Below are 27,267 nucleotides of genomic sequence, written 5' to 3'. Positions count from 1 at the left end.
AAAACCTGCCCGCTCCGCCTCCTCCACCTTAGCCGGAAGTCCCGTCTCCGAGCAGCCATTGGTTGCTCGAGTGCGGAAGGCCGGGAACTGTGCCGCCGCACGCACGGCCTATTGGTCGGAGTGGCTGTCCGTCTGCGGCGATAGGCTGTTTCCTGCGATGGGGGCGGTTGCTAGGAGAGTGTTTGAAGTCCGCACATAGAATGAAAGCGGAGGGGAGGGGAGAGAGGGAGCCTGGCAGGGCGGAGGGAGGTAGTTTAGGATGCAGCTCCGAAGCCCGTTTTACATGAAGAGCAAGGGGGGGGGGAAAACAATTTACATCAGAGTAAACACGATTAAGGTTGCGCTGCTGAAGACCTAACCCGAAAAAGGAGCGCCTTGCAAAAATTTAAAAAGCGGGTGGTTTATGTTGTCTACACAACGATAAAGTGAGTGGTCATAGAATTGTAGAGTTGGATGAGAGCCTGAGGGTCATCTAGTCCAACCCTGGGCAGCGCAGGAGTCTGCGTTAAACCTCTCTCGGTCTTTCACAGCCACCACAGCACTCTTTGTCAACACTCAAACAAGCCACGGACTATTTCCTATCCTCTATTCTGGATGCTCGGATCTGCCGCAGCTGGCGAGAAAGGCAAGTAGGAAAAGGAACGGAGTTGAGGAGGAGCGATTGGGGTGGATCCGGGAGACCATGGCAAGGAAAGGAAGACGACTAGGGTAGGTAGGTGGGTGGGAAGGGCGAAATTGGGAAAAGGGGAAGGTCATGGGCGTAACCAGGGTGGTGGCAGCTGCCCTCCTAAATCAAGTAAATAAATAAATAAAAATACTTAGCTAGCTGACCAATTGCGTCGCAGATAACTAGGTTCTGCTCCCCCCCCCCAATAAATTCTGGCTACGCCCATGACGAGGGTGTTAAAAGAACTGGCGGGGGCAAAGGTTCTGGGGAATTTGGAGGAGACAAAACTCCGAGCCCCATGGGGACCCCAGGACAGGAAGCAGCAGGTTGGGGCCGGGAAAGCAAGGAGCCCGAGGTCGGAGGCACGCTTGGAGCTGGAATCGGGAACAGGCAAACGAGACAAATCCGCCCGAAAAGTCTTAATTAAGAGCTGGTAGTTCTCCAAGAATGGCTTTATTATTGCATTAGGATTGGCTAAGTGATACAGAGAGTGGATTGGCCACATAACAGGATACTGATACAAATGTTTGCAGAACTCCTCTGAGTTTAATTAGAAGTATATAATGGGTATGTATGGGACCAGAACAAGTGTGTGGGCTTTGAGATTTTGAAGGGGATTTTTTTTAAAATTGTTTAGCATTCTCCATGAACTGTGGACTGCAGTTAACCTGCATAATACAGCAGAGGGAGTCATCATCCCAGATATAAGGAATATAATCTAGTATTCTTATTAAACAGAAATCAGCAGGTAAGAAAAATGTGTTTTCAGCCCTATGATCTTTGTACTATGCTGTACTATGGAACTATCTTGTCGCCAATGATGTTCAACATCTGTATGAATCCACTGGGACCCGTCATTAGGGGTTTGGGTGCAAAGAGTCATTAGTACACCAATGAAAGACAGTTCTATTTATAACATCTGAGTCAGGAGAGTTTCGCATGATCTGGACCAGGCATCCCCAAACTTTGGCCCTCCAGATGCTTTGGACTACAATTCCCATCTTCCCCAACCACTGGTCTTGTTAGCTAGGGATCATGGGAGGTGTAGGCCAAAACATCTGGAGGGCCACAGTTTGGGGATGCCTGTTCAGGACCATTGTATGGGTGAGTGGTGGACTGAATGAGGGCCAAAAAACTTGAGTTTTGGCTATGGGTTGGCGGGGCGAGAAGAGTTCCACTCCCTTCCCCAACTGCTAATCTGGGTAAACCAGACATGCCAGAGGTTCTTCAGTAGCTGCCACCACTCTCCCTTAGGTTACCTCTAATCCCAGACAGGACTTTCCTGGGATCCAAGGGGGAGCAGAGATACCTTTCTCTCACCCTAGACCAAAGTAGCCAGCTTTTTTCAGTCAAACCCCATTCATACATGTACTGTAGCATGAACCAAATGTCTATGTACATGAGGGGCTGGAAACTTCATAAGGCTCCTAACATCTTGGGCCCCCGGATACTTTGATTGCAATGCATTATATCCTTACCTGATCAATGAGGTCGAGGAGAGTTGCTGTCAGCAGACCACCATAGTTGAGATGCAGGGCTCACATCTACCAGAGCTGCACATTCAGTATTGTGGAGCCAATGCTGTGGACCCCTCTTCCTCTTGAGTTCAGACAGGCCCTCCCCTATTGAACTTGCTGAATTTGTTCTTTTTTTTGGAGTTGGAGTTTTTAAAACAAGCCTTTCTGATTTTGTGGTGAATTTAAATTTTATCCATTGTATCTCTAACTTGATTGTTTAATGTTAGACACTGGTTTTAAGCGGAATATAAGTGGACTAAAAATAATGTATTGCATTTGTTAGTTGCTAGATACAAGAGACGTCTCAAAGCAACTTAAAACACAAACAGATAAAATCAATTAAAAGCCAAATTTTAAATGACATACAACATTCGTCAAATGCTCATCCAACAAGACAAGATAAAGTCCTACCCCACTAAAAGGGGAGTACCAGAATAAAAGCTAATTTAACAATCAAAGCCTGGATAAATAAAAATGTCTCGGCCTGGAGCCTAAAAACCAACAATGATGGCACCAGACATGTTTCGCTGGGGAGAACATTCCACAGATGGGGAGCCACTATTGAAAAAGCTTGTTTTTATGTAGTCACCTTCCACACTTCCCTTGAAGAAGGTCTCAGATGGTTCATGTGGGGAGAGGCAGTTCTTACAACTCACTACACCCCAACTCTCTAAGTCTCATGTTTAAGTATAACAAATTCCAGAAAAAATACTTGATGTTTTTGAAAAAGTGATAAAAACCAAGAGGTCAATGTCTGCAGTAGTCTGGAATTTGAAGCTACTGGAGAGTGCATTTTGGAAGGCAATATGATCTCAGGACACTTTTCAATCCAGAAGATATGATTTTCTTCTCCAAGTATCCACATAAAACACTGGTTACTGCAAAACAGAACACTTCCAAAGATCTTCAGAAAAAGACACAATACAAATTTATTTTAAATATATTATAAAAGAAAGTCCATTCATCTCTTAGAAACACTATACCTTACACCCAAATGATTTCCAATTTATCAAAGATTCTAAATTAAAGTGCTAGACATCCTTTACCTTCCCCCAACACAATAGGACAGTGTCCTGAGATGCACAAAATAAATACACTGGTTTATGCTACAACATCCAATTTCAAACAATCTGTTAAGCATGCATTACAATGTTGAAACAAAGAGTCCCTGTATATAGCATTATCTCAAAACATAGTTGGCCACTTGATACTATTGTTGGAAGAGAGATGGTGTTTTCCAACATAATCCTTACAATTTCTTCTCAGAAGTAAGGCTTACTGAAGTCAATGGGCTTACTCCCAGGTAAGTGGTGTTAAGAATGCAACCTAAGCCAGTTAGCTTGATTATACAATGCAATGTCATTAACTTAGTTAATATAATTTTATTTGGGATAAAAAGCTCCTACCTATTTGCAACAATGGACTGTGCTTGCATGGTGCTAGCCTAATCAAATTGAAACTGGAAATCTCTGGGTGACTACAGAAGCATTAGGATGGTCCTGAACAGAATGCAGGTCAAAAAGCCTTTTATTAATGGGTAATGAATTTTTATCTAAATTGTCATCTTGTTCCATATATGATTACATGTGACATCTTAGAAATCATATAGAGTTTATAACACTGAGACCCTAGAAAAATCTAAATCCAAACTACATGTGAGTATTTGCAGCTCCACTTCTCTACCTCCCATCACAAATAAAGCAATTTGTATCAGATATAATTTAAAAGGTTTATTTGGGAAGAAGTTCTAAACCCTAACCACTCACCCTGTCTTCAGAGCATCTCCTTGTGGGCTGTCCCCCTCGTGTCACTTTTTGCTCATCTAGGCTCTGATATAAGAAATGAGCCTGGCTGGGAAACAAAGAACCGGTGATGAATGGGGCACAGGAAGGTGAGTGGCAGGTGTGGGGAAGGTTCAGCGCTTTCTCGTTCTCTCTGCACACAAACTCTTTCCACAGGCTCTCACAGGTACACTTTTTGTTCTTAAGACTCCCCCATTTGTTTGCTGCCATCACATCTAATTTTGGACATGGTTACCCACAAAACAGAAGCAAATTCACAAAGTTGAGAAGACATCTCTATGCTGTTAGTATCTTCCTAACACTTTCCAATGAAATAAAATTGGTGGAAAATGCCTCAATGTTTATAGCAAGTTAAGGAACCTTCTAGAACTCTTCTTCATATTTGATAGAGCGCCCAGAAGGACTCTGCAGCAAGGCCTTTGAGCATTTCTGTACATGCTAAGCAGCAAGTCCTGTTGAAATTGGTAGGAATTCAGCTAGTTTTGATATTACAGTATATTAAGAAGCTAATCAGACTGCTTACACTAGTTTAGACTGTCTTAAACCAGGGGTGGTTATATCCATGTTAGTATTGTGAGTATTTCTATGAAACATAAAGCAAACTACTGTAAGTCTTCTGTTCTTTTCAGATATGATCTTTTTTTTTTTTACATCACAGCTTCAGAGCAAAAACCTAATCAAATAGCAGTATTGTTTTGATAATAATAGTAATAATTTATTATTTATACCCCACCCATCTGGCTGGGTTTCCCCAGCTACTCTGGGCGGCTTCCAACCGAATATCAAAAACAATATAGCATCAAACATTAAAAACTTCCCTAAACAGGGCCGCCTTCAGTTGTCTTTTAAAAGTAAAATACCGTATATTCTGGCATATAAGACGACTGGGCGTATAAGACGACCCCCAACTTTTCCAGCTAAAATATAGTGTTTTGGGATAAACTCGCCGTATAAGAAATACGACCCGGCGTATAAGACGACCCCGACTTTTGAGATTTTCCTGGGTTAAAAAGTAGTCTTATACGCAGGAATATACAGTAGTTGCTTATTGCCTTGACATCTGCTGGGAGGGCGTTCCACAGGGCAGGCACCACTACCAAGAAGGCCCTCTGCCTATTTCCCTGTAAGGGAATTGCCAGAAGGCACTCGGTGCTGGACCTCAGGGTTTGGGCTGGACGATGGGGGTGGAGACACTCCTTCAGGTATACAGGACCGAGGCTGTTTGATGGTGAAAATATGTATTTTTATATAGCCCACTAATCCTTGTAATGATAAAGCCACTTGTGTCACACCACTATGGCCTACAGGAACACTGTACTCACACATTGTCCTGATAGCTAACCTTTCAACTGCTTGGGATATGCTGTATAGAGGCTTTTGGGTCAAACGCTTTTAGGTGTTTGCTCAGTTGAGTGAAACAGATACCATTGTGAAAAAGGTATTTAAGGGTGGAAACAAGTTGCTTTACTGCTTCTCTGTTATGATACTGACTAGATCAGGCTTCCTCAACCTCGGCCCTCCAGATGTTTTTGGCCTACAACTCCCAGGATTCCTAGCTAGCAGGATCAGTGGTCAGGGATGATGGAAATTGTAGTCTCAAAACATCTGTAGGGCCGAGGTTGAGGAAGCCTGGACTAGATATTGACAAATATTTCTAATGAGTGACCCATACATTTTATGGAAGCTACCCTGTTGATTTATTTTGGTATGTGTTGCAGACTATTGGTGGAAGACACTGCATGGTGAACCTTGTATGCTTGTATGCCAACATTTGGGATCAGGAGCCACTTACGAAACTGTCAGAATTAGCCATCATGGGTATATAGGGATGCTCGTTCATGTCCTTTACACCATTTTTGTTTTGAGTAATGAAACTTAGCAACTGGTTTTCTAAACCAAGACCATAAACTTTCCATTCTACAATATGAACTTGAAATTGGATATTTAAACATAAAAATCTTCCTAAAACATCACTGATTGCACATTGTACGGTACTCTTTTACGTCCCACATCCCACTCCAGTCCAAGGCACTAGGAAATTGTTCAAGTTTAGGTACTTGCTGAACATTTGCATTTAAAAAGGCACTTCTTTATTTTAATGATGCTGTTAAATTTGATTTTGATAACATTAATAAAGACCACAAAAGGTGTATGTTTGAATGCAAGAAGTTTCTAAACCAGATGGGGTTATTTCCTGCAGCCAAGAAATTTAGATGGCTTTGAAGGATTCAGATAATATCACTGCTAGCAGCAGACACATTTCAATCCACACATTTCAACCAAACCATTGAAAACATTCAGATTTTTGAATTGAGATGCCATGCTGAAATCACTACAACCACGTAGGGAGCCACTTCACACTAACTGCTTGCTCAACCTACCCACCGTCACCCCCCCCCCACTACACTCTCATTGATCCATCCTGTGGAGGTGCTTCTCAAGCAGCAATTATGCTGAAATCAAAAGTATGAACAAAACACGGAAGGCAATGTGCATGTTAATACTGTGCACACTGCTTTCCTCTAAAAGCCTCAGTGTCCACAACTGAACTTTTTTTTTTGCTTAGCACAAGGAAGTTGAGGTCAAGTGACTGAAGTGTGACCAAGAATCTTAGCTCCACATCCTAAAATATTCAAGAGCAAAGTATTTTCAGTTTTGTTAAGATTTCATGCATTGAAATCTGACTCATGCTGTAGATATTATGAATATAAATACAGTGGAAACTCGGTTTACGAATTTTCAGTTTACGAACGCCGCGGACCCATCTGGAACGGATTAATTCACTTTCTATTGCTTTCAATGGGAAAGTTCGCTTCAGTTTATGAACGCTTCAGTTTATGAACAGACTTCCGGAACCAATTGTGTTCATAAACTGAGGTACCACTGTAAAGCAGATTAATTACAGATAAAAGTAGTAAAATGCATTTTCATTTCTCAACCAGCAGGTGGCCTGCTAACAATGCTTTCAAACCATTGCCTTGGCCTTCCAGGGTCGAATGCATTACTTATGTGCAGAGATAGCCACTCAGCCAGAGTTAAATTATATGTTTAAGATATTTTGTAACTTGACAAATATTTATATTGCTGCAGAGAGGAAGCTCTTAAGAATATTGTAACATCTGGCTTTTTGTGTTTGGTTTCAGCAGGTTAGTAACAATCACATAAATTTTCCTGGAGCAACATAGTAAAGTGTCTGAGATTGCAAGATAAAAACTCCCTAAATTAAAGTCTCACCTCAGTCATGAACTTGTTAGACAGCCTTGCACGAATACTGGTCCACTTTGCAGGACTGTTGTAAAGATTACTACTGCATGAACACTAAAACATTACACTATTTCAAACTCAACCTATGTATTGACTATTCAGCTTAATTACATTTTCACCCTGCGTAGACAATGGCCTTCACTTTTAGCCATATCTCTAGGCCAGGCATCCCCAAACTGCGGCCCTCCAGATGTTTTGGCCTACAACTCCCATGATCCCTAGCTAACAGGACCAGTGGTTGGGGAAGATGGGAATTGTAGTCCAAAACATCTGGAGGGCCAAAGTTTGGGGATGCCTGCTCTAGGCCCACTGCACTAAGCATTTCTCTGCTTATTGCAGAGAAAACAATGCAGGGAACAAAAATATCATGGGAAGTAAGTAGAAGGGTATGTGATTCTGCAGCTAAATGGGGAATATGAAATATGAATTAATGGCCTTTTAGATTTTTAAATTCCAGTTACTTTGCCATCTGGTTAGTAGCCCACTGCAAACAGCACTAGTTCTTAATTGAAGGTGTACTAGCTTGCTAAATTCTTTGACACATATTACTTTTGATGAAAAACGTAAGGATGACGAACAAAGTAGGAGCAGAAAATTCAGCTAGCATGGGATCAGAATTGAGGGAAAAGAAATTAGAGTTGGAAGAAATAAAGGAAAGAGGTCATGATCAGCAGTCTATATATGCACAAGGAAGCCTTCACACCCAGAACAGCTTTTTTCTTTCATATGGGTGTCCTTAACAGGAAATCCCTGCTTGTGGATTATTTCCCTTAACTGAACAAAATAAATAAATCTAAGTATGAATTGATCTTCTGAGTGTACCATGAGACATTGTTTTGATAACCAGTGACAGACTAGTGAGGTAGAACTGGAAGAGGCAAATTAGCACCTGTTAACACATGGGAAGGCATTAAAAGCAATCCTCCAAAAATCGCCACGGGAAAGCATCTATCACTAGTGAAATTTAAAAACAGATCTTAGCCTGAGTTGAACAAAAATGCAGGTTTAACTACGTCAAGAAAAACTAATGATATCAAAGTCTAACTGAAGCCAACAGAATTGTGCTGTAAAATATTATCCCAACACGTCTCCTGAGAAGGAAGCCCCATTGAGGTTGATTTATTCTCAAGGGGACAGAAGTCTGCAACTTTAAATACCTAAAATATGCAGGTGGAGGGGGAAAGTCATCAATGAGAAATAAGGAATTAACATCAAACTGGGAAAAAGGCAATCAGTTTGGTTTTGGCTAGTGATCCATTTGCCCAATTCACTAACCTAAAAATATTGGACAATGGGATATGCTGGGTAAAACTGCAGCTAACACAGAACTGGGGAGTTTGTAAATTCAAATTCGTGAATATGAAAAACAGTTATTTTCAATGAAGATTTTAAAGATGATCATTTAAGTCATTTGGAATGAGATACAGGGAGGCCTAAAGTGTGAAAGATGCTGCACTGTATGAATCCTTTACTTTTGTAGAGCACTGCAGTTGTCATTTTATTGTAGGATAATGTTCTGCATGCAGTCCCAGGTGTGGCTGGATGTTATAAATTGGTTTAACAGGTAGGTCACTAAGTAAGAATTTCACTGCAATCTTAAAACATACTGATTTGGAAGAAGGTCTCACCCATGTTACTGGGGAATTAAATTTCATGGAGTGATCTTAGAATTTTAGCCCTAGTTCTGTTTGTATAACTGAGTCTTTTGAGTTAAAGTCATATGTCCATGAACAAGTAAATTATCCATGACTCAGCTGATTTGCCTAACTCAGGGGTCTGGCAGAGGATCTGTCTGGTGGGTGGGATCCTGAGTTCCCCTTCCCTCCCAGGTAGACTACTTTGACTGTTGGGTCGGGCCACCTACCTGCTAATAACCTAACATTGCCAGGCTGCAAAGGAAGATGCCTAATGAAAGGGGTTTGCATTCAGCTTTTGACAGGGATTGGCTGCAATTGGAAGTTCCTTATGCAGCTAATCCCCATGGGGTTTGTAGTCCACCAACGGCAAACCTCTCTCTTGGTAGGGATCGGCTCTATTCAGGAGCTCTGGTGCAATGAACAACTTCATGCCACCAAAACTAAGGGTCAGTGTAAAAAGCCAGTGCTAATACCGCTCTTAAACCATCTAGACTGGAGATATGCATTATCATAACACTTATCCTTGGCTGCTGTATGGATCTATGGGTTTGGCTTTGAGACAATGTGGTGCAGAATTCATGACAGTTGCACATTAACCTTATGAAAAATACGCTGGCTTAGATGTGACCTTAATAGCTGAAAAACTAGAAGATTATGAAAGGATGCGGTCCTGCATTAGAGAACTAGGTTTCAATCTGTGATGTAATTATAGCAATATAGATTTCTAGATATCTTGTTAATGGGATGCAGCATCATCAAAGTAAAGACTGGCCTGATAGTCACACCCTCTCCTGAGATTTTCCCTTTTATTGTTTTAAAAAATTATTCTTTTAAAAAATTTGTCATCTCCCCTGTAAAAATTATAGCTGTAATATATACATATAGATATAGTCTTTAAAGGTCAAGATTCTTGTTAAAGTTTTCCAAGACTGTTGAATTTGTGTGTTCAAATATCCACTGCTGTGTTGGAGAGGAAGGATTGCACGTGCTCATGAAGATTTTTCGGTCACTCTCACTACAGTCCATACAGCTGCCACTTACTGGGTGGTAAAGAGTCTTGTCCTAAGGATGAAAATTAGAAATCAGTTTGCTGGACTTGAATATATGCCACAGACTTCAGAAAGTAGCTTCAAAGAAAAATATATCTGTCATTTTATTACTTATCATCTAACAGCAGCTCTTGTTTAGAAGTAGCATTTCTCCACATTTATTGTATATTGCTTAGCTAAGCAATTTCAAACAAATTAATTAAATAAATATATCTACCGTGTTTCCCCTTTTTTAATACGTAGTCAAAGTAAGCCATGGCAGGGTTTTTAATCATTTGAGAAATGTAAGACATACCCCGAAAATAAGCCATACTTCCGCGACGTGCGGAGCAAGACCACCGAGCACCCCAGCCAGCTAGCGGGACCCAGCACGCCGGCCGCAACAGGAGGAGGAAGCCTGCCGGGTTGGGTCGGTGCCCGGAAGCAGCGGCGGCTGCTGCAGCGCTGATAAAGCGTGCAGCATTGCCACACGGATCACTGAGGGCACAAGCCAGCAGGACCCAGCTCCTGCAATGCTGGCCGTGGCAGGAGGAAGCCTGCCAGGTCGGGATGGCGCTCGGAAGCGGCGGCGGCTGCAGCGCTGACAAAGCGCAAAGCAGCGCCACACTCTCTCTGTGTGTGTGTGTCTCTCTCTCTCTCCTCTCTCTCTCTCTTTCCCCGTGCGTCTTTCTTTCTCTCTCCCCCTATGTGCGCGTCTGTCTCTCTCTGTATGTTTGTGATCGTGTCTCTCTCTCTCCCCCCCCCCCTCCGGACAGAGAAAAGGTGCCGCACAGGTTCCTCTTCGGCTCGTCATTCAGCCGCCCCGGCCGCCTCGCCAAGAGCTGACGTCGCTCCCCTCCCCCTCCTTCCCTTTCCCCCCTCCCTGCCTTTCCTTCCGTTGGTCCGTCAGTTGGGGTTGCGCGCGCCAGAGGCGCAGGCCCAAGCCTCGTCCCCCTTGCGCTTCCCTCATGAGTGTCTCGGAGCGGGATGGGTCCCGGCCTCCCTCCTCATTCCCTGGCTGGCGTGAGAGAGCCCCGGGAGCAGCCTCTATACCTCCTCGCGCACACACACACGGCCGCACCCTTCTCCGAAGCCATGGCCGCGAGCGCCAAGCCGAAGCAGGAGGAGAAGCACCTGAAGCTGCTGAGGGAGATGAGCAGCCTCCCACCCAACCGCAAGTAGTTCGACTGCGACCAGCGCAATCCCATCTACACCGACATGACGGTGGGCAGCTTCGTGTATACCTCCTGCTCCGGCATCCTACGAGGTTTAAATCCACCTCACAGACCCCCCCCTGTGCACGTCTGTCTCCTAGGCAGGTGGCCATCCAGCCTCTGCTTAGAAGTCTCCAAGGAAGGAGAGCCCTTGACTCAGGATGGGGAGGAGGGGAAAGGGAGAGAATAGAAGAGGCAGAAAATGTGCGCGGAAGAGAGCGCCGAGCATCCTGAGCCAGTGGGACCCAGTTGTACCGGCACTTTTTTAAAAAAAAGACACCCCCTGAAAATAAGCCACCATGTGTTTTTTTGAGGAAAAAAAGTTGTAAGACGGTGTCTTAAAAAAGGGGAAACACGGTATCTTCACAACTGAAATAAAAAACAGAGTACTGATAAACAAAACCACTCTTCCCTTATTCAAATCCAACAGGTTATCCACTAGACCTCACTTGGAATAGTGTTTCGTGCAAGCATATTGTTAACTTACTGTCCTCGTCTTCAACTCTTGCTTGTATCCAAGGGTGGCACTGAAATGTCTGGGCTACACCTCGCTGAACTTCAACACATTTTCAACAGTTGAATACCACTTCATATGGTACACTTACAACAAGCAGGTTTATTTACTATCTCTGGTACTATGCCCTATTGTTCTTTTAATAAAAAGGGGGTTCCACCCAGCTGCAATCATAGGGACAAAACATTACAATATGAATGATATTTTTCAAGATATTACAGGTAACCATAATGCAGAAGTAATGGTTTCTACATTCTGAGTAATAACACACTCACTTTCCTGTATTTCCATAGCTGGTTCCCCTTCATTCCATGACAGTCATAGAGAGTCACTGGGCTGTTGTGGGAAACAGCATCAAAACAGAATTTCTTTGTGTGCTGGGGGTCTCCTGGACGGATGTCCTCTCGCCAGCTAAATGTGAACACCTGTTAGGACAAATATCAAATCCTCAGAACAAACGATGAGGACAAAAAATCAGACTTTGTTATATGCACCCCTGCCCTTCAGAGCTACTCAGTGTGAAGAACAACTACCCTCTCCTTAGGACAGGGCAAGAAATACAGAAATAGAATGGTGGCATTGTTAAGCAACACAAGCCTCCCCTCCCCGCCCCCCTGGACCATCTAATACCAGTTGCCCTGTGGAAAAGAACATCAGTTGCTCAAATGGAGCAGATTGATTTTTGTTTGTTTTATGTAAGTGGCTCTTGAAGTATCGTGAGCCACTTTGAAGACTGTAGTTAAAAAAATAGGATATAAATCTATTAAATAAATAAAATAGATATAAGGAAAGAAAAGAAATGGAACTAATATAGGGTGCTTTTTAAATTTTATTCAGACCAAGTGAATAAAATGAACCTAACCTAATCATGCTTATTAATTTCAATGGGTCTACTCTGTAGCAAAACCTAGCTGACCATAACCAACAATCTGTTACAGTAATTTCCCTTAGATGAAACTGACTAGCACTGAAAGATTTAACAACAGGAAGAAAAACGAGAGACAACAAGATTCACTACAGTAAGAGCAGTTCTACAATGTGTGGTTTTTGGAGCTCTATAGGCTTGTATTCTTTTGGAGGACAGCAGGGATATCTCTGAAGTACGACCACACCAGTTCAGTAATGAGGAGACATGGAAGCAACTGCTTCATGCTGCTACTGTTAGTATTAATAAACAACAAAGGAAATCTCTTTATGGAAGAATTAGACCAAAAATATATTTCAGCACCCACATTAATTTTTACAACTCAACATAAATTGCATATAAAACTCATGCAGGCCTTTTGGATTTACCGTATTTTTCCGTGTATAACACGCCCCTGTGTATAACACGACTCCTATTTTTGGGGACTCCAAATAAAGAAATCCCCCATATGCACTATCCGTGTATAAGATGACGCCCCAATTTTAAACTTGAAAAATTAGGGAAAAAATATAGTCTTATACATGGAAAAATATGGTAGTTTCAAAGTCAGTTGGTTTAATTTTCCATTTCTAGGCAACTGAAACGGTAGTCAGCAACTTCTCATTTTACATACTATGTTAGAATAAAGCTGTCACTTCTTGCATCTTATACATTAAGAAATGAAAATATTCGGTGAAAATATTCCCTAACCAGTTTAATCTCTCATTAGCATCCACTGCTGGAGTGTTAATTATACCTCCTGCGACACTAAGTGATCACTGGATGTAGTAGCAGATTAATATGGTGTTTCAGAAGATACTTAGAAATGATAATGTCAGTGCATAGTACAGTTGCATGACTAGTGTCTTATTAACCTTTTCCTGTCTGCCTCCTCTCTATTCACCTCAGGATTTGGCTCCAGATAATACTGGTTTTCTGCCATAGCACTCATGCACATAATTTAAAGTACTCATCTCCTGCACCCCAGATGTGCTTACATACCAAGCCCTTCAGCTTGATAATTAGCATCTGTGTAATATCTAGACCAGGCACCACCAAACTGTGGCCCTCCAGATGTTTTGGCCTACAGCTCCCAAGATCCCTAGCTAACAGGACCAGTGGTCAGGGAAGATGGGAATTGTAGTCCAAAACACCTGCAGGGCCGAAGTTTGGGGATGCCTGATCTAGACCATCAGATTACATTCTACTTCCCTAGCAAACCCCCTCTTAGTCTTACATTAGTGAAGCTATTGTGGTATTTCAGTAATGCATACTTTGCATAAAATAGTTCTTTCTAAAACTGCCCATGGAAACACTAAGAATGAGATAATTATTTAAAAAAAGAATGCAAATACCTGCACACTGTTCCAGGCAGCTTCTCCTCTGCCTTTCACACAGGCTTCAACCCGTAGTGGGGAACCAAGGGCTCCATGTTTGGTGTCTGCACAGAGGCCAGTTCCTACATTACGGACCTGAAAGATTAAGTTGCTGATTAGCTTTGCATCTAACTTATTGACATAGTGGCAGTCAAGGAAATGGAAGTACAAATAAAAGGTAAAGGACTCCTGGATGGTTAAGTCCAGTCAAAGGCAACTATGGGATGTGGCGCTCATCTCGCTTCAGGCTGAATGAGCCGGTTTTTGTCCACAGACAGCTTTCCGCGTAATGTGGTTAGCATGACTAAACCGCTTCTGGTGCAACAGAACACCGTGATGGTAGCCAGAGAGCCTGTAAACGCCATTTACTTTCCTGCCGCAACGGTACCTATTTATCTACTTGCACTAGTGTGCTTTTGAACTGCTGGGTTGGCCCCCTGCTTACATGGGGGCTACATTCTGAGGTACCGCGCATATAATAGAAACCCACCAAAAAAGCCTGCAAACACCCCATTCTGCCCTTTTAGTGACATTTCAGTGATGTCTTTATGATGTTTCCAGGTCACTTCCAGGTTCAGTGCGATGTGCATATACACACATATTAAATGTGCGTAAACGGGGCTGAAATACAGGCAGCCGCCCATGCTATCCCATAGCAAATGCTGGCATAAATGCAAAGACACAAGATAATATGATTTCTATATATGTATGTGTGTGGATGTGACAAGAATGCTCAAGAACTGAGAAGCCAAGAAATGGGATTTGGAACAATCTGCTCTGTGCCTTAAAGGAAAAGCAGCAGCATGTTGAATACACATCTGAGCTTGAGAGCTATTTAAAAAGTGGCTTCAGTGGAGAAGTGTGAAGGCAGTGATATTAAAAAAGAAATGATCAAAGCCTTGGATTTACTAACCATTTTTAAAGGTAAAGGGACCCCTGACCATTAGGTCCAGTCGTGACCGACTCTGGAGTTGCGGCGCTCCTCTCGCGTTATTGGCCAAGGGAGCCGGCGTACAGCTTCCAGGTCATGTGGCCAGCATGACTAAGCTGCTTCTGGCGAACCAGAGCAGCACATGGAAACGCTGTTTACCTTCCCGCTGTACCGGTACCCATTTATCTACTTGCACTTTGTCGTGCTTTCGAACTGCTAGGTTGGCAGGAGCTGGGACTGAGCAACGGGAGCTCACCCGTTGCGGGGATTCGAACTGCCGACCTTCTGATCGGCAAGGTTTAAACCTGATAATGGGTTGTCAGAATAAGTAAATCTTAAGGAGCAAACATACCCCAGAAGTTAGTGTGTATTGTTTTTAATAGTGTTTTTTTTTAGTAAAGTTAGTCTTTTTGCTAATAGATTCTGAAGTGTAGCGAAAACAACTACACTTCACATACATCCACTAAATTTCTGTATGACAGGGATATGGAACCTGGTGTTGTTAGATCACACCTCCCATCATACATGATCATTGGCTCTGTTGGCTGGCACTTATGGGAGTTGGAAGTCCAGCAACTTTGGGAAGGCCTCAGGTTTCCCATCCCTTCTGTAAAGTTCTGTACCATCAAGTATCGGGTATGTACAGAAGTAAACATGCACAACAATTTCACTTAAAGCAGGACTCAGTGGGTACTGGAAATCCTGTGGTTTGATCTGCAGCCATACACCATGGCATGGCTGGGACTTCTTGATACAGTTGAATTTCCTGAATGAACCAACCTCTCCCCAGGCAGCTGCTGGAGGCTCCACTGGTGGATAGAACTTTTGCAAGTCCCAAGCAACTTCACTCATAAACCATTTGAAGCTTTTGCAGTTGAGATTACTGCGAAGTTCTTTCTGAGCAGTCACATCTCCTGCAGACAGATGCCGATATTCAGGTCTCCTCTGGTAAATGTACTCTGCATATTCATCCATCCACACCTCAGCAACACGCTTCAGGTTCTACATAGGTGACAATATATTTGAAATGAAGAATTGAAAAACGCATATCCATAAATTTGAATTATACAGGATGCACATATGAGAGATTAATTAGCTGCCTTACATGGAGGCACGCATAAAGGGCTTTATGGACTCTGAAATACTACATTAATAAGTCCAAACCCAATCAGATGGTACAGTAAGACAACTGCTCTTCCAAGGAGTCAGACAACCAGAACATTCTATAAAGGTTGAATTAAACTGGACCCTGAGCATCTATTTCATCAAAAAGAACTTTAAAAGCAATTGTGTTCTTTAGGTAGTTAATTGTGACTGAGGGAGAGAGAAGAATTTTCAGTCATGTTTTTTCTTCTTCGGGTACTCTCTTTTTCCACCAGAGGGAGTATCTACCCTTCTTTAAAATACAAATCTCTTAATACCAAATAAAAGCACTCATCTTTGCATATGAAAATTCACTAATGTGAGAGGGAAAACTTTGAATTTCTGGGTAGTAACACTGAAGATCCTCATGTGTACATATTTTGAATCATCCTGAAGAATACTGTATATTAATGTGGGTCAATCTGATTTCATATGTCTTGTCAGTTAAAGGAATCATCCTATTTTTAACATTTGCCCTTCACTGGGAGGATGATGTTTGTCATGCTAATGGGTTTTTAACACAAAGAAATATAAAGATAAAGGATGATATCAAAATGTGGCAGCCAGCTCAACCAACAGCCATTCTTATAGCCTTGTTCAGGTCTTAATATAGTGCAGCAACCTAATCCAATGAGTGTCTTACAACAGGAACAAATGAAACTACCTTATACTGAGTCAAAGTATTGATCTATCTAGCTCAGTATTGTCTACAACAGGGGTTCTCAATCTTTTTAAACAGGGGGCCAGTTCACTGTCCCTCAGACACTATTGGGGGCTGGACTATAGCTTGAAAAAATATGAACGAATTCCTATGCACACTGCACATTTTTTATTTGTAGTGCACAAAAACAACAACAGGAAAAACAATACAATACAGTGGTACCTCTGGTTAAGAACTTAATTCGTTCCGGAGGTCTGTTCTTAACTTGAAACTGTTCTTAACCTGAAGCACCACTTTAGCTAATGGGGCCTTCTGCTGCCGCCGCGCCGCCGGAGCACTATTTCTGTTTTCATCCTGCAGCAAAGCTCTTAACCCGACGTACTATTTCTGGGTTAGCGGAGTCTGTAACCTGAAGCGTTTGTAACCTGAAGCATTTGTAACCTGAGGTACCACTGTATTTAAAATGAATAATGATTTTAATCAACATAAATGTATAAGTATTTCAATGGGAAGTATGGGCCTGCTTTTGGCTAATGAGACCCCTTTGGGGGCTGAGCTTGGAAAGCGAGGTCATGGTTTTGCAAGGAAGGAAATAAATGTCCAAAAGCAGGAGGGGCGTTGGGTGGGTTGAGCCTGGGCTTCTCTGCTCCTTCACTCACTGACTCACTTGAAGGTGAAGAAGAGGCCACTGGTGACCACAATGAGGCCGAGCATGAGGAAGACATGACTGTGCCATGCCAGCATGAGGTGGCCTCCGCAGTAGAAGCGGTTGTGCCCGGGGAAGACTTCCCAGTTGCGGCGGGGCCCGTGTGCCGGGGTGGCAGTGGTGGATGCCACAAAGAGGCTGCCGGCGTTGAAGGCTCAGAGGAAGGAGGAGCGACCGGGGTGCCCGGCGGGATCTGCCGCTGCGTGTTAGCGGCTGCTCTACGAATGAAAGGCCACGTCAGAGTTTACCTGAGTGCTGCCGGGGACTGATTGGTCAGTCTCCACGCTGTGCTCAGGTAAACTCAATGCTGCTTTCATTTGTTGAGCCCCTGCGGGTCAGTGGTGGCTCAATGAATGAAAGGCCGCATTGGGAGTTTACCTCACCTTGGCACAGGGACTGACAAATTAGTCCCCGCACCGCTGAAAAGCCGCGTCAGAGATGCTTGCCACCCTGCACTGTGCTGAGGTAAATAGCGGGTTTTTAAATGGCTGTTCGGGCCGGATTCGCAACCCTATTGGGCCACATCTGGCCTTCAGGCCATAGTTTGAAGACCCCTGGTCTACTGGTTACCAGGGTTTCAGACAGGGAGTTTCCCAGCTCTAGCTAGAGGTGCCAGGGACCTTCTGTATGAAAAGCAGATGCTCTACCAGTAAGCTGTGGCCCTTACCCCAGAATATATACCTATTTCTGTCTGTTTTTGAAATGGGGTCCTTCAGTGTGTTAGGCAAATGTGATAACCTCTACACTACAGGAACCACTTGTTAAAGATGTAGCACAACCCTTAGAGCAACTATTTTTATTTTTATAGTTTGTGAGTTCAGCTTGTATGTTATCATTTGCTTGCAAAACAATGTCCACTCCCAAACTTCTAGCACTAATGTTAAAAAATACATCTCGCCCACTATCTTTTTAGAAGATTGCATCTTGACTGAATACATGGAACAAAGGAAATATATCAAGATAGGCTCTTACTCTTGCCAAGCTGACTCCTGAAGGAACCTTGTAAGGAACATATTTTCTGTAGATATGACCAACACGGGAACAAGGAATATCTTCCATACGACCCCCACACATCCATACCTGTCAGATGCCAGAGAGAGTAAGCACAGATCAGAAATTTCTGAATATGATGGAAATCAAAGCTTTTTCAAAGTCATATCAAGTAGTAAGTTTGTTACCTTAGTAAACTATTTTTAAATCATAAATGCATTCAGACCTCATGTTATTCAAGCTTTTAAAGTTGCGCATTTCTGAAACTATGTCACCACTGTGACATAAAAATACCACCAGACCCAACACCTAGAAATGAACCTAGTATGAATCAAAAGGAGTATGTAGCTTAGGTAGTTCAAAGAATTCTGAATGTTAACACATGTAAACACATGACTACTAAAGTTGAATACTTTTGTAGATTCTTATGTAGTGTTATTATGAAACAATCTCAAAGAGTTATCTGGAGAAAGTTAAAGATTTTAGGTCACACATCAACACCTTACTTGCTATTTTGTAAACCTACTACAGTGCCAACATGCCCTTCCACTGCTGCTTTTGCAGAGATACATATGCTGATGTATTCCTGAAATTAGCAAAAGTGCCTAACTATTTTTTTAAAATAGAGCATCAGTTAACTAAATGCTACTTGTAGAATTACCGGTATGACTCTATTTATGTCCAAGTAAGGTCAACAAACTTATTTTCCCTTCAAGAAGCATTGAATCTGTGCCAACATTCTCTAGGAACTTTCCTTGATACCTAGATTAAATATGGATATAAGTTTTGCCAGTCTAGGTAATTGAAACAGATGTAGTGTTGAGTGTATGCCTTCCAGTAGGCTTAATGAATTTAAGTTCTTTGACCAATAATGTACATAATCTGTATTAAAGTACCATGCCCATTTATTAACAGACTGGCTCTGAAATGTCTTTAAAAGGATTGTCTGGCTAGGTTTGCTAAGGTAAACATTTTAATGATCCAACAAAGGTTTCATTAAAACATTTTCCAGATTTTATTCTGTAGAGGAAACTAAATATTAAGCAGTCTTTGACTTGCCTGTCAAATATGAATTTAAGTACGGTATTAGGATTACAGTCAACAGTGGTGAGAATGTACTGCTCACCATTTGATTTGATAAGTGACAAACCTGAATCAATTCTTGAATTCAAAAAGAGCAGTTTCCAGATAAGCAGTTTCATTAATGGATACAATGAATGGGGAAGAAATTTGTATTGTTAGCATTGTAATGTGAACCTACCTCATTCACATTCACTGAGCAAATATGCAGATTGAAATGCAGCTATCCTTTAAAATTAACAATTTTGAATTTTAGGATGCAGTTGCTAGACTTAAAGATATGTATAAAAATATGTGTATTAGGGGGAGGTGTAATGGAAATAAAGTTTAAAATGTATTATATTAGATTACTTATGTTAGACAAAATTGTATAAAAATGTTTATATTAGGAGAATGCCAGTGAAAATGCTTGCCTATTTCCATGTAGGATTTTCCAAAATGTTTACAAAATAATGTGGAAATGGGACAAAAGAAAATTTAAGATAAGATAAATGAAGAACTGAGAGGAACTGAAACTGACTGATTAGTCTATCCTTAATGGATACATTAGGTGGTAATCAATTAAATTTTACTCTGCATACTGTAAATCTACTGAAAATAATGAACATGAATAAGTTGCTCTAGTAATGTAAATTGGTCTACTCAGAGTAAAACTTAGTTGAATATAATTATTTTAATTTATTCCCACCCCCTTTCACCCTAAGGTTCCAGAGGGGATTGCAACAATTACAACAATGTTTAGGGGCATGATTTTTGGTAGCTGAAGGCAACGTGAATATACTAGCTCCACCCAGGGTAGGAGTGTGTTTAGCTATGTTAGCTGAGAACATAATCAGCCTGAGAGATTGATGCTTTTCATCTGGGCCTAAGCCTCCTTCTCGTAAGAAATGCTTGGATGGCAAGGGATCTTCAAAAGCAACTGGGGGAAAGCATTTCCTCTATGAACTTCAGTGTGGCCATAATTGTCTCACAGCTACAAGAACACTTCCATACAAAGAAATTAGACCAACAGCAGACAGGCTAAAATTAAAATACAACATGTGATATACATCTAAGTTATACTCAAGAATAGGCACACTGAAATCAATAGTAACTTTAAATGGGCCTATTCTGATCCTGACTAAAACTGGATAGCATCCAATATGTAAAAGCCCAAAACATCTAAGAAGATGGAACCAGTGTTGTCTGACTTACATAGCATTTCAGAAAACTATCTTCATTATGGATTAACACATTCCATTAATATAAAAAATTACAACTTCTGATTACACAATCTACTTGACCACTGGCTTATGAACAAACTAAGTCATCTGTGAGTTCCTGTCAATGTGCTGCAGATATCCTTCCCTCACACTTACCCAGCTCAACTGCTCTTAAAAACTCTCATGTTTTCAACTGATAATGTGCTACTTGAATACAAATTTAATTTCAAAAGCAGACATCCTATTCATTTTCATTGCTGCTTTGATTCCTTTTATTAGCAATCCCTTTGTGTGATGACAGAATTCATTACAACCTGCAACTATCATTCTCATCTGTAAAAAGAGATTGGTAGAAAGAGAGAGCCTTATAACACTAGAAGGAAAAAGAAGGTAGGAATTAAAAAGGTAGCACTGAAATAAAAAATAGCAAGTGTCTATCAAGCAGCTGCTCTTGGCAGAAAACAGCAGCTACTAGCAGACAGATAAGATACTCCTGATTTTATGTATGTTAGGCAGCACACAGATCATTGTTGCCTCTTAAACAATGCCAATATTTGTCCATCTGCATTGCACTGTTTATGCCTTGCCATATCACCCTGTCGCTTGTCTTATTTTACAAGAAAGGAGATCAGACTGGCCATACCAAGACTACCTGCTATTATGAGGAAAGCCAATGTTGTGTAGTGGTTAGGGTGTAATAAAAATTATAAACCAAAGCATATATATTATTGTGCCATAGATTACATACTTCTTAAACTTTCAGCCTCCCAAACTAGTTTAAAGCTACCTAAATTCCTATCTGTGTAGCTACTGATCCCAAGCAGAGGCCTATATAAACAAAATCTATTCAACACTGTTCATATTACAAAGCACAAAAAGCTAGCTTTATATAAAAATCACAAGGAACAGCTCTGACAGGGGAGAAATAAAATATCCTGAGAAGTAATAACTAGCATTAATCAGTGATATACAATAACTCTGTAGAAAACGCAGCACTAAAAAAAATGTAATCCAGTGAAAACATATTATAAGCAGCAAGAGAGAAATCTGAAAAGCAAGGCTCTTCTGTTCTAAGTCTTCCAGAGAACAGAAACTCTGTTTCTAAGTCTTCCAGAGAGCATAAACATGTAAATAAGTTACATGTATACATGCATTTTAATCAACATCATCATAATTTTATTTGTATTCTTCCTTTCCATAGTTTAAAACCATGTCATGTCTAGTTTGAAGACAGTGAATAGCTAAGAAGGAAGCAGGACTGCTGTAGAGTCCCCTAAGACTTCACATCCAAAGCCAAAATAGGGAAATCATCAGAGAAGTTGGATAGAAATTCCATGTCAGTATGTTACAATCAGCAATCTGATCAAGAATAAGCAGAGAATCAGAGATACTGTATCAAATCTCAAAATATAGCTGCTGTCATTCCAAGCTTGATGGGTATCCTCAACTATGAGTCTGTCTATACTTAAATGCCTATTTTATTCAATGTAAACATTTGCTCTAGAGGACAGGCTATATTTACACTACCTACTAGTTCTTAAAAATAATCTCACAAAGAGAAATTTCTTTTGGGTGAAAATTAAACACTTGGAAACATTTTTATAGTAATTCAACTAATTCACTTCCCATGAATAGCAATACAAATTGTACATTTCTAAAATCTACCTGAAGAAAACTGGCCTCACTTGCAACCAGCACAAGGTAAAAGCTCCTTAACCGCTGACTGCATAGGACTACTTCATCCTCATCCAGAGCAGGCTATCAAAAAACTTTCAAGATACAGGAATCTTTTTGGAGAAGCACGTCCTTCCTATAAGCTACATAAGACAAGAGACAATTAGGTTCCCTAATGTCATGCAAACATGCTCCAATGATTATATAAAGGAATTTCCCTACATTAAAAGAAATGAAATGATAAGCGCAGTAATTAACACTACCCTTTGTTCTCTCCTAGAATTGCTGGGAACTGATGATTTCCCTTTTTCTTACACAATTCCCCAAGTAATAATTCCCTAGCAATAATTTGGAATAGATTAATGAAGTGAGGGGGAAAAGTTGGTTAAAAATGGGTTGAAAGTTTGGTCTTTGAAACAATAAAATGTTCCATTTATTTTACTTGGAAGAAGTCCTAGGTGGATTCTTTGTGCTCCTTCAGAGGCAGGATCTCAGCATCTTCTTATGTTTAAACAGATGCAGTTTTGAAATGGAATATGAGGTTTCATAGCTGTCAAGTCTCAAAAACTCTGTTCTTGTTGCTATGAACAAATCTTTTATTCTTATTATTTTATCAGAATTTCTATCAGCCACAGATGAATGCATCAATCTATCATAACTCCTGAAAACACACCGTTTTAGTGAAACATCTTTTTCTGTCGAACAATACAAAGAAAGGAGGACTTCTGCTGGGATTTAATTAGAGTGAATTTAACCCACCATAAATTATCATCCTTGGCCTGAAAGAAACCTCTGCAATACAGTGTGCAAGTAGGCAGATGAATGAAGTATTCTTATTTCCTGCAGATCAAATAGTGTCTGCTCTAGCGTTTCAAAGACAAAAAGCTTGCAGACTCACTGTCATCACTCTTGGAAACTACTGTTTTTGAAAAGGTCCGAATTGGAAAAGATGAATGCTGCTTTTACCATCTCCTGCAGAGAGAATTACATTATTACACGATTTCTTTACACACACTAGTAAAAGGGATAAATGGAACCAACTGTAAAGAAATCTCACAGAGGAAATAAGAAACCTTCAATATGTCTTTATCACTTAGCTTTTTGTAGTTACACAATGAGATGAAAATGTTGTTTGCTGCATGTTAATTGTCAAATTAATGTAGTTTGATCGCTTTTTGCATCAAAGTTCAGATTTGAAAAACTACTTGGGGTGAGCAGAAAAAAGAAATAATTATAATAATCAGGGAAGGGCTGTTGGCAAGGCAAAATTACCGCCTGTGATCTTTGCAAGTTGGTTGGATTAATGTTGAGGCAGTGGGGCTTATTTACTTGGATGCAGGACCTACTAGAATGGCTATGTATTAAAAAAATTCCAGAAATAATTGCAAACACAAGGCAAAACTAAAGCTATCACAAAAGCACTGGAGAATATAGACATTAAAAATATTTGCTAACTAGAGTAACCAAGTTGTATATTAATCTAATGCTTCCCTTTTAACCTCTAGAAGTACTGCTGAAGACCTCAGTTGTATTTATTCTACTTAACAAATTCTAGGAACTAAACTCATAGCTCTGACAGGTCAATGCAGTTCAATGAACAAGCAGAGTAGCTAGCTTCTTAATTTTGAGATGAGGTGCCCACATGAATTTATTCATTTGTTCCACTTATGACAATAGAGTGTTCTTTGTACAGAAGACTATAGTAGCAAGCCATTTTTTTCATGACATTTATAAAAATAATATTCCATTCATTCATTATCCTCCTGCTTCCTAGGCTTACTATTGGCTACGTATCCAACTTAGCAGAAACCACAGAGCCTAGGGCTTGCCAATCAGAAGGTCGGCGGTTCGAATCCCCACAATGGGGTGAGCTCCCGTTGCTTGGTCCCAGCTCCTGCCAACCTAGCAGTTTGAAAGCACATCAAAGTGCAAGTGCTGTAGATAAATAGGGACCGCTACAGCGGGAAGGTAAACAGTGTTTCTGTGTGCTGCTCTGGTTCGCCAAAAGCAGCTTTGTCATGCTGGCCACATGACCTGGAAGCTGTACGCTGGCTCCCTTGGCCAATAACGCGAGATGAGCGCCGCAACCCCAGAGTCGGTCACAATTGGACCTAATGGTCAGGGGTCCCTTTACTTTTTTAACATCATTTAGCAGTTAGCATGTAGCCTGACAGAGGCTTTCGATTCTTAGCCATATTTTTGGTTTATTACAGTAAAATGTTCTTTTCAAGCAATGTTGCAGAAATTCTTTCAACAGTTTTATTTTATAAACGCACAGAAAAACAAAGACTGCAAACTGGTGCTTCATGTTTATAAACTACTTCATTATTCAGCATTATTTCAAATAAAGTTTTTCAGGGAACATAGCTCACCTTAAATGATATTTCATACTGTTCTCCACCCCATATTTCCAGGCCTGCATCATATCCTCCCAGCTCCCAGAACCACTTTCTATCGACTGCAAACAGTCCTCCAGCCATTACGGGAGACCTTAAGAGGGGGAAAACCCTTCACATTACAAAACCTATCATTATAGTTATGCCACCATTACAACCATATACTGTATCAATAAATTACATTCCTGAAATCACATTTCATACTTAAATATTTTTTCTACTGCTCCGCCTTTATACTACTTTTAATCTATGTGATGTTGTTGCACAGTATATCTTTAAACTATGAACCCAGGAGAACTTGGCAGTTTCCTTCAGAATGAATTAACGAGACCTCTAATAGTGGAAGTTGTCAATTTGTGTGGGAATACAGCCCACATTATCTAACAAAGGCCCAATGTTGTACCTTTTAACATTCTTCCTCTCCTTAATTGGTCTATGCGGCAAAATACTCTGAATCAAATCTTCAATTTAACAATGCTGCATTTTCACATAGCAACAAAGGTTAAGATAAAATAAAGTGCGTGGAGGTTACCAAAGCATGGACCAACCTGGTCAGGCTATCCTACCACTATATTAACATGAATTCATAATTATTAAGAAAATAAAGTTTACGTTCTGATTTAATTTGCACCAGCATGCGATATGTTCTATTAAATATCCACCATTCTGACTTATTTCAATTATGCAATTGAAATTATTTTTATACATTTGAAATGGATATTATCTCTTTTCAAAAAGTTGTAGTAGACAGAGATAACATAAAAGAATTATATCTTTTGAAATGAAACATTACTTGTGATGGCCAAGGATAGTTTCTATCTGTTTGAAAGCACCAGTGTCAAGAGCCTAGCTTGTTAAACACCTATTCACACTTTGCGTCATGAACTTACTCAAAAGGGTCACTCGGGTCAGGTTTCTGTAATTCAGGAGGAATGGGTATCCGCTTGTAATACATCTCCCAGTCAAATGCACCTCGCATTGCATCTCCAGCTTGTGTTTCATAGCCAAAGTGGTCATGGTCAATTACATCAATCATTGGACAAACAATAGTTTTGCGATTTCGAGCAATGCGGTCTGGGGTATGGATAGAAACATGTTACATTATTTTGCTACAGATGAAAGGAGTAGCAAACACAATTGTATCTACAATACTCCATAAAGAATATATTCAGAAGTACAGTTACACGACTTTTTGATTTTTCTCCTCTTTCCACGAAACACACATGGGTAATGTAATTCAAATGTGAACTATCTACCAATCAGGAAAAAATTTTTATAGAGCTGTCTTGCCTAATACAGGAGTTTCACATTCATTGGTGATTTTTCATGCTCTCCCAAAGACTAGATAAAATAATAATGCTGGAAAAGTAACATTTGGGAGCACATATAAGCTTGGAGTTGAATTTAGTCTATGCTTGTGAAGTTGAAGTCTCCAATACCAAAATAAAAAAATTCCTTCAGTAGCACCTTAAAGACCAACTAAGTTTTTATTTTGGTATGAGCTTTCGTGTGCATGCACACTTCGTCAGATACACTGAAACAGAAGCAGCCAGACCCTTATGTATATTCAGAGGGTGGGGGTGATGGGAATGGGTGATGGGCCGATAGGAGTGGTAAACCTGTTGATGACTGTTAATGACTGCAATTGATCTTGCGGGGGGGGGGGAGCAAGGGCTGAGGTGCTAAGGAAAGCTTGATCATGTATAATGAGATAAGAATCCTATGTCTTTGTTCATTCCAGGTGGCTCCATGGTTTTAAGCTTGCTAATGAGTTGCAATTCAGCAACTTCTCTTTCCAGTCTGTTTCTGAAAATTTTCTGTAATAAAACAGCTGCTTTGAGATCTTCTATAGAATGTCCTGGGAGATTGAAGTGTTCTCCTGCTGGTTTCTCTGTCTTGTGGTTCCTGATGTCAGATTTATGTCCATTTATCCTTTGGCATAGGGTTTGGCCTGTTTGTCCAATATAGAGAGCTGAAGGGCACTGTTGGCATTTGATGGCATACACAATGTTAGAAGATGAGCAATTAAATAGTCCTGAGATGGTATGTTGGATGTTGTTGGGGCCAGTAATGGTGTTGTCTGGGTGTATGTGGCAGCAAAGTTGGCATCTGGGTTTATTGCAGGCTCTGGTACCAGTGTCCATGTTAAGTCTGGTGGTTGTATTATTGTGGGTGAGGAGTTGTTTAAGATTGGGTGGCTGTCTGTAGGCAATGAAAGGTCTTCCTCCCAGAGCTTGAGAAAGAGAGCTGTCATTGTCCAGGAGAGGTTGTAGACAGTCGTTAACAGTCATCAACAGGTTTACCACTCCTATCAGCCCATCACCCATTCCCATCACCCCCACCCCCCACCCTCTGAATATACTTAAGGGTCTGGCTGCTTCTGTTTCAGTGTATCTGACAAAGTGTGCATGCACACGAAAGCTCATACCCCCCAAAAAAACTTAGTTGGTCTTTAAGGTGCTACTGAAGGAATTTTTTAATTTTGTTTCGACTCAGACCAACATGGCTACTCTCCAATACCAGTTGGCAGAACTGGTGATGTTCACTGAGCACTGCAACTG

At 40.9% G+C, this 27,267-nt stretch overlaps 1 protein-coding gene and 1 long non-coding RNA gene across 2 annotated transcripts in view; one reads left to right on the top strand and one right to left on the bottom strand.

Moving 5' to 3' along the window:
* The first annotated feature begins 1,304 nt into the window (after nt 1-1,304).
* Nucleotides 1,305-18,569, top strand: LOC148686890 (uncharacterized). Its single transcript, XR_015948190.1, has 2 exons — nt 1,305-1,415; nt 18,278-18,569. It is a non-coding gene; the product is annotated as an uncharacterized LOC148686890 (long non-coding RNA).
* GALNT10 (polypeptide N-acetylgalactosaminyltransferase 10) overlaps nt 6,054-27,267 on the bottom strand; it is a 38,850-nt gene continuing 17,636 nt past the window's right edge. Inside the window, exons 6-12 of the mRNA XM_035105724.3 lie at nt 25,597-25,780; nt 24,683-24,800; nt 18,337-18,444; nt 15,635-15,856; nt 13,903-14,019; nt 11,919-12,068; nt 6,054-9,949 (exon numbers count right to left, since the gene is read on the bottom strand). Of these exons, the coding sequence (XP_034961615.3) occupies nt 9,782-9,949; nt 11,919-12,068; nt 13,903-14,019; nt 15,635-15,856; nt 18,337-18,444; nt 24,683-24,800; nt 25,597-25,780 (1,067 nt within the window). The 3' untranslated portion in view covers nt 6,054-9,781. The remainder of the gene's footprint in view (nt 9,950-11,918; nt 12,069-13,902; nt 14,020-15,634; nt 15,857-18,336; nt 18,445-24,682; nt 24,801-25,596; nt 25,781-27,267) is intronic.

This window comes from Zootoca vivipara, chromosome 2 (assembly GCF_965207765.1).
Source record: "Zootoca vivipara chromosome 2, rZooViv2.hap1.1, whole genome shotgun sequence".
Classification (NCBI taxonomy): Eukaryota; Metazoa; Chordata; class Lepidosauria; order Squamata; family Lacertidae; genus Zootoca; species Zootoca vivipara.
This window is presented reverse-complemented; position numbering and strand designations above follow the sequence as displayed.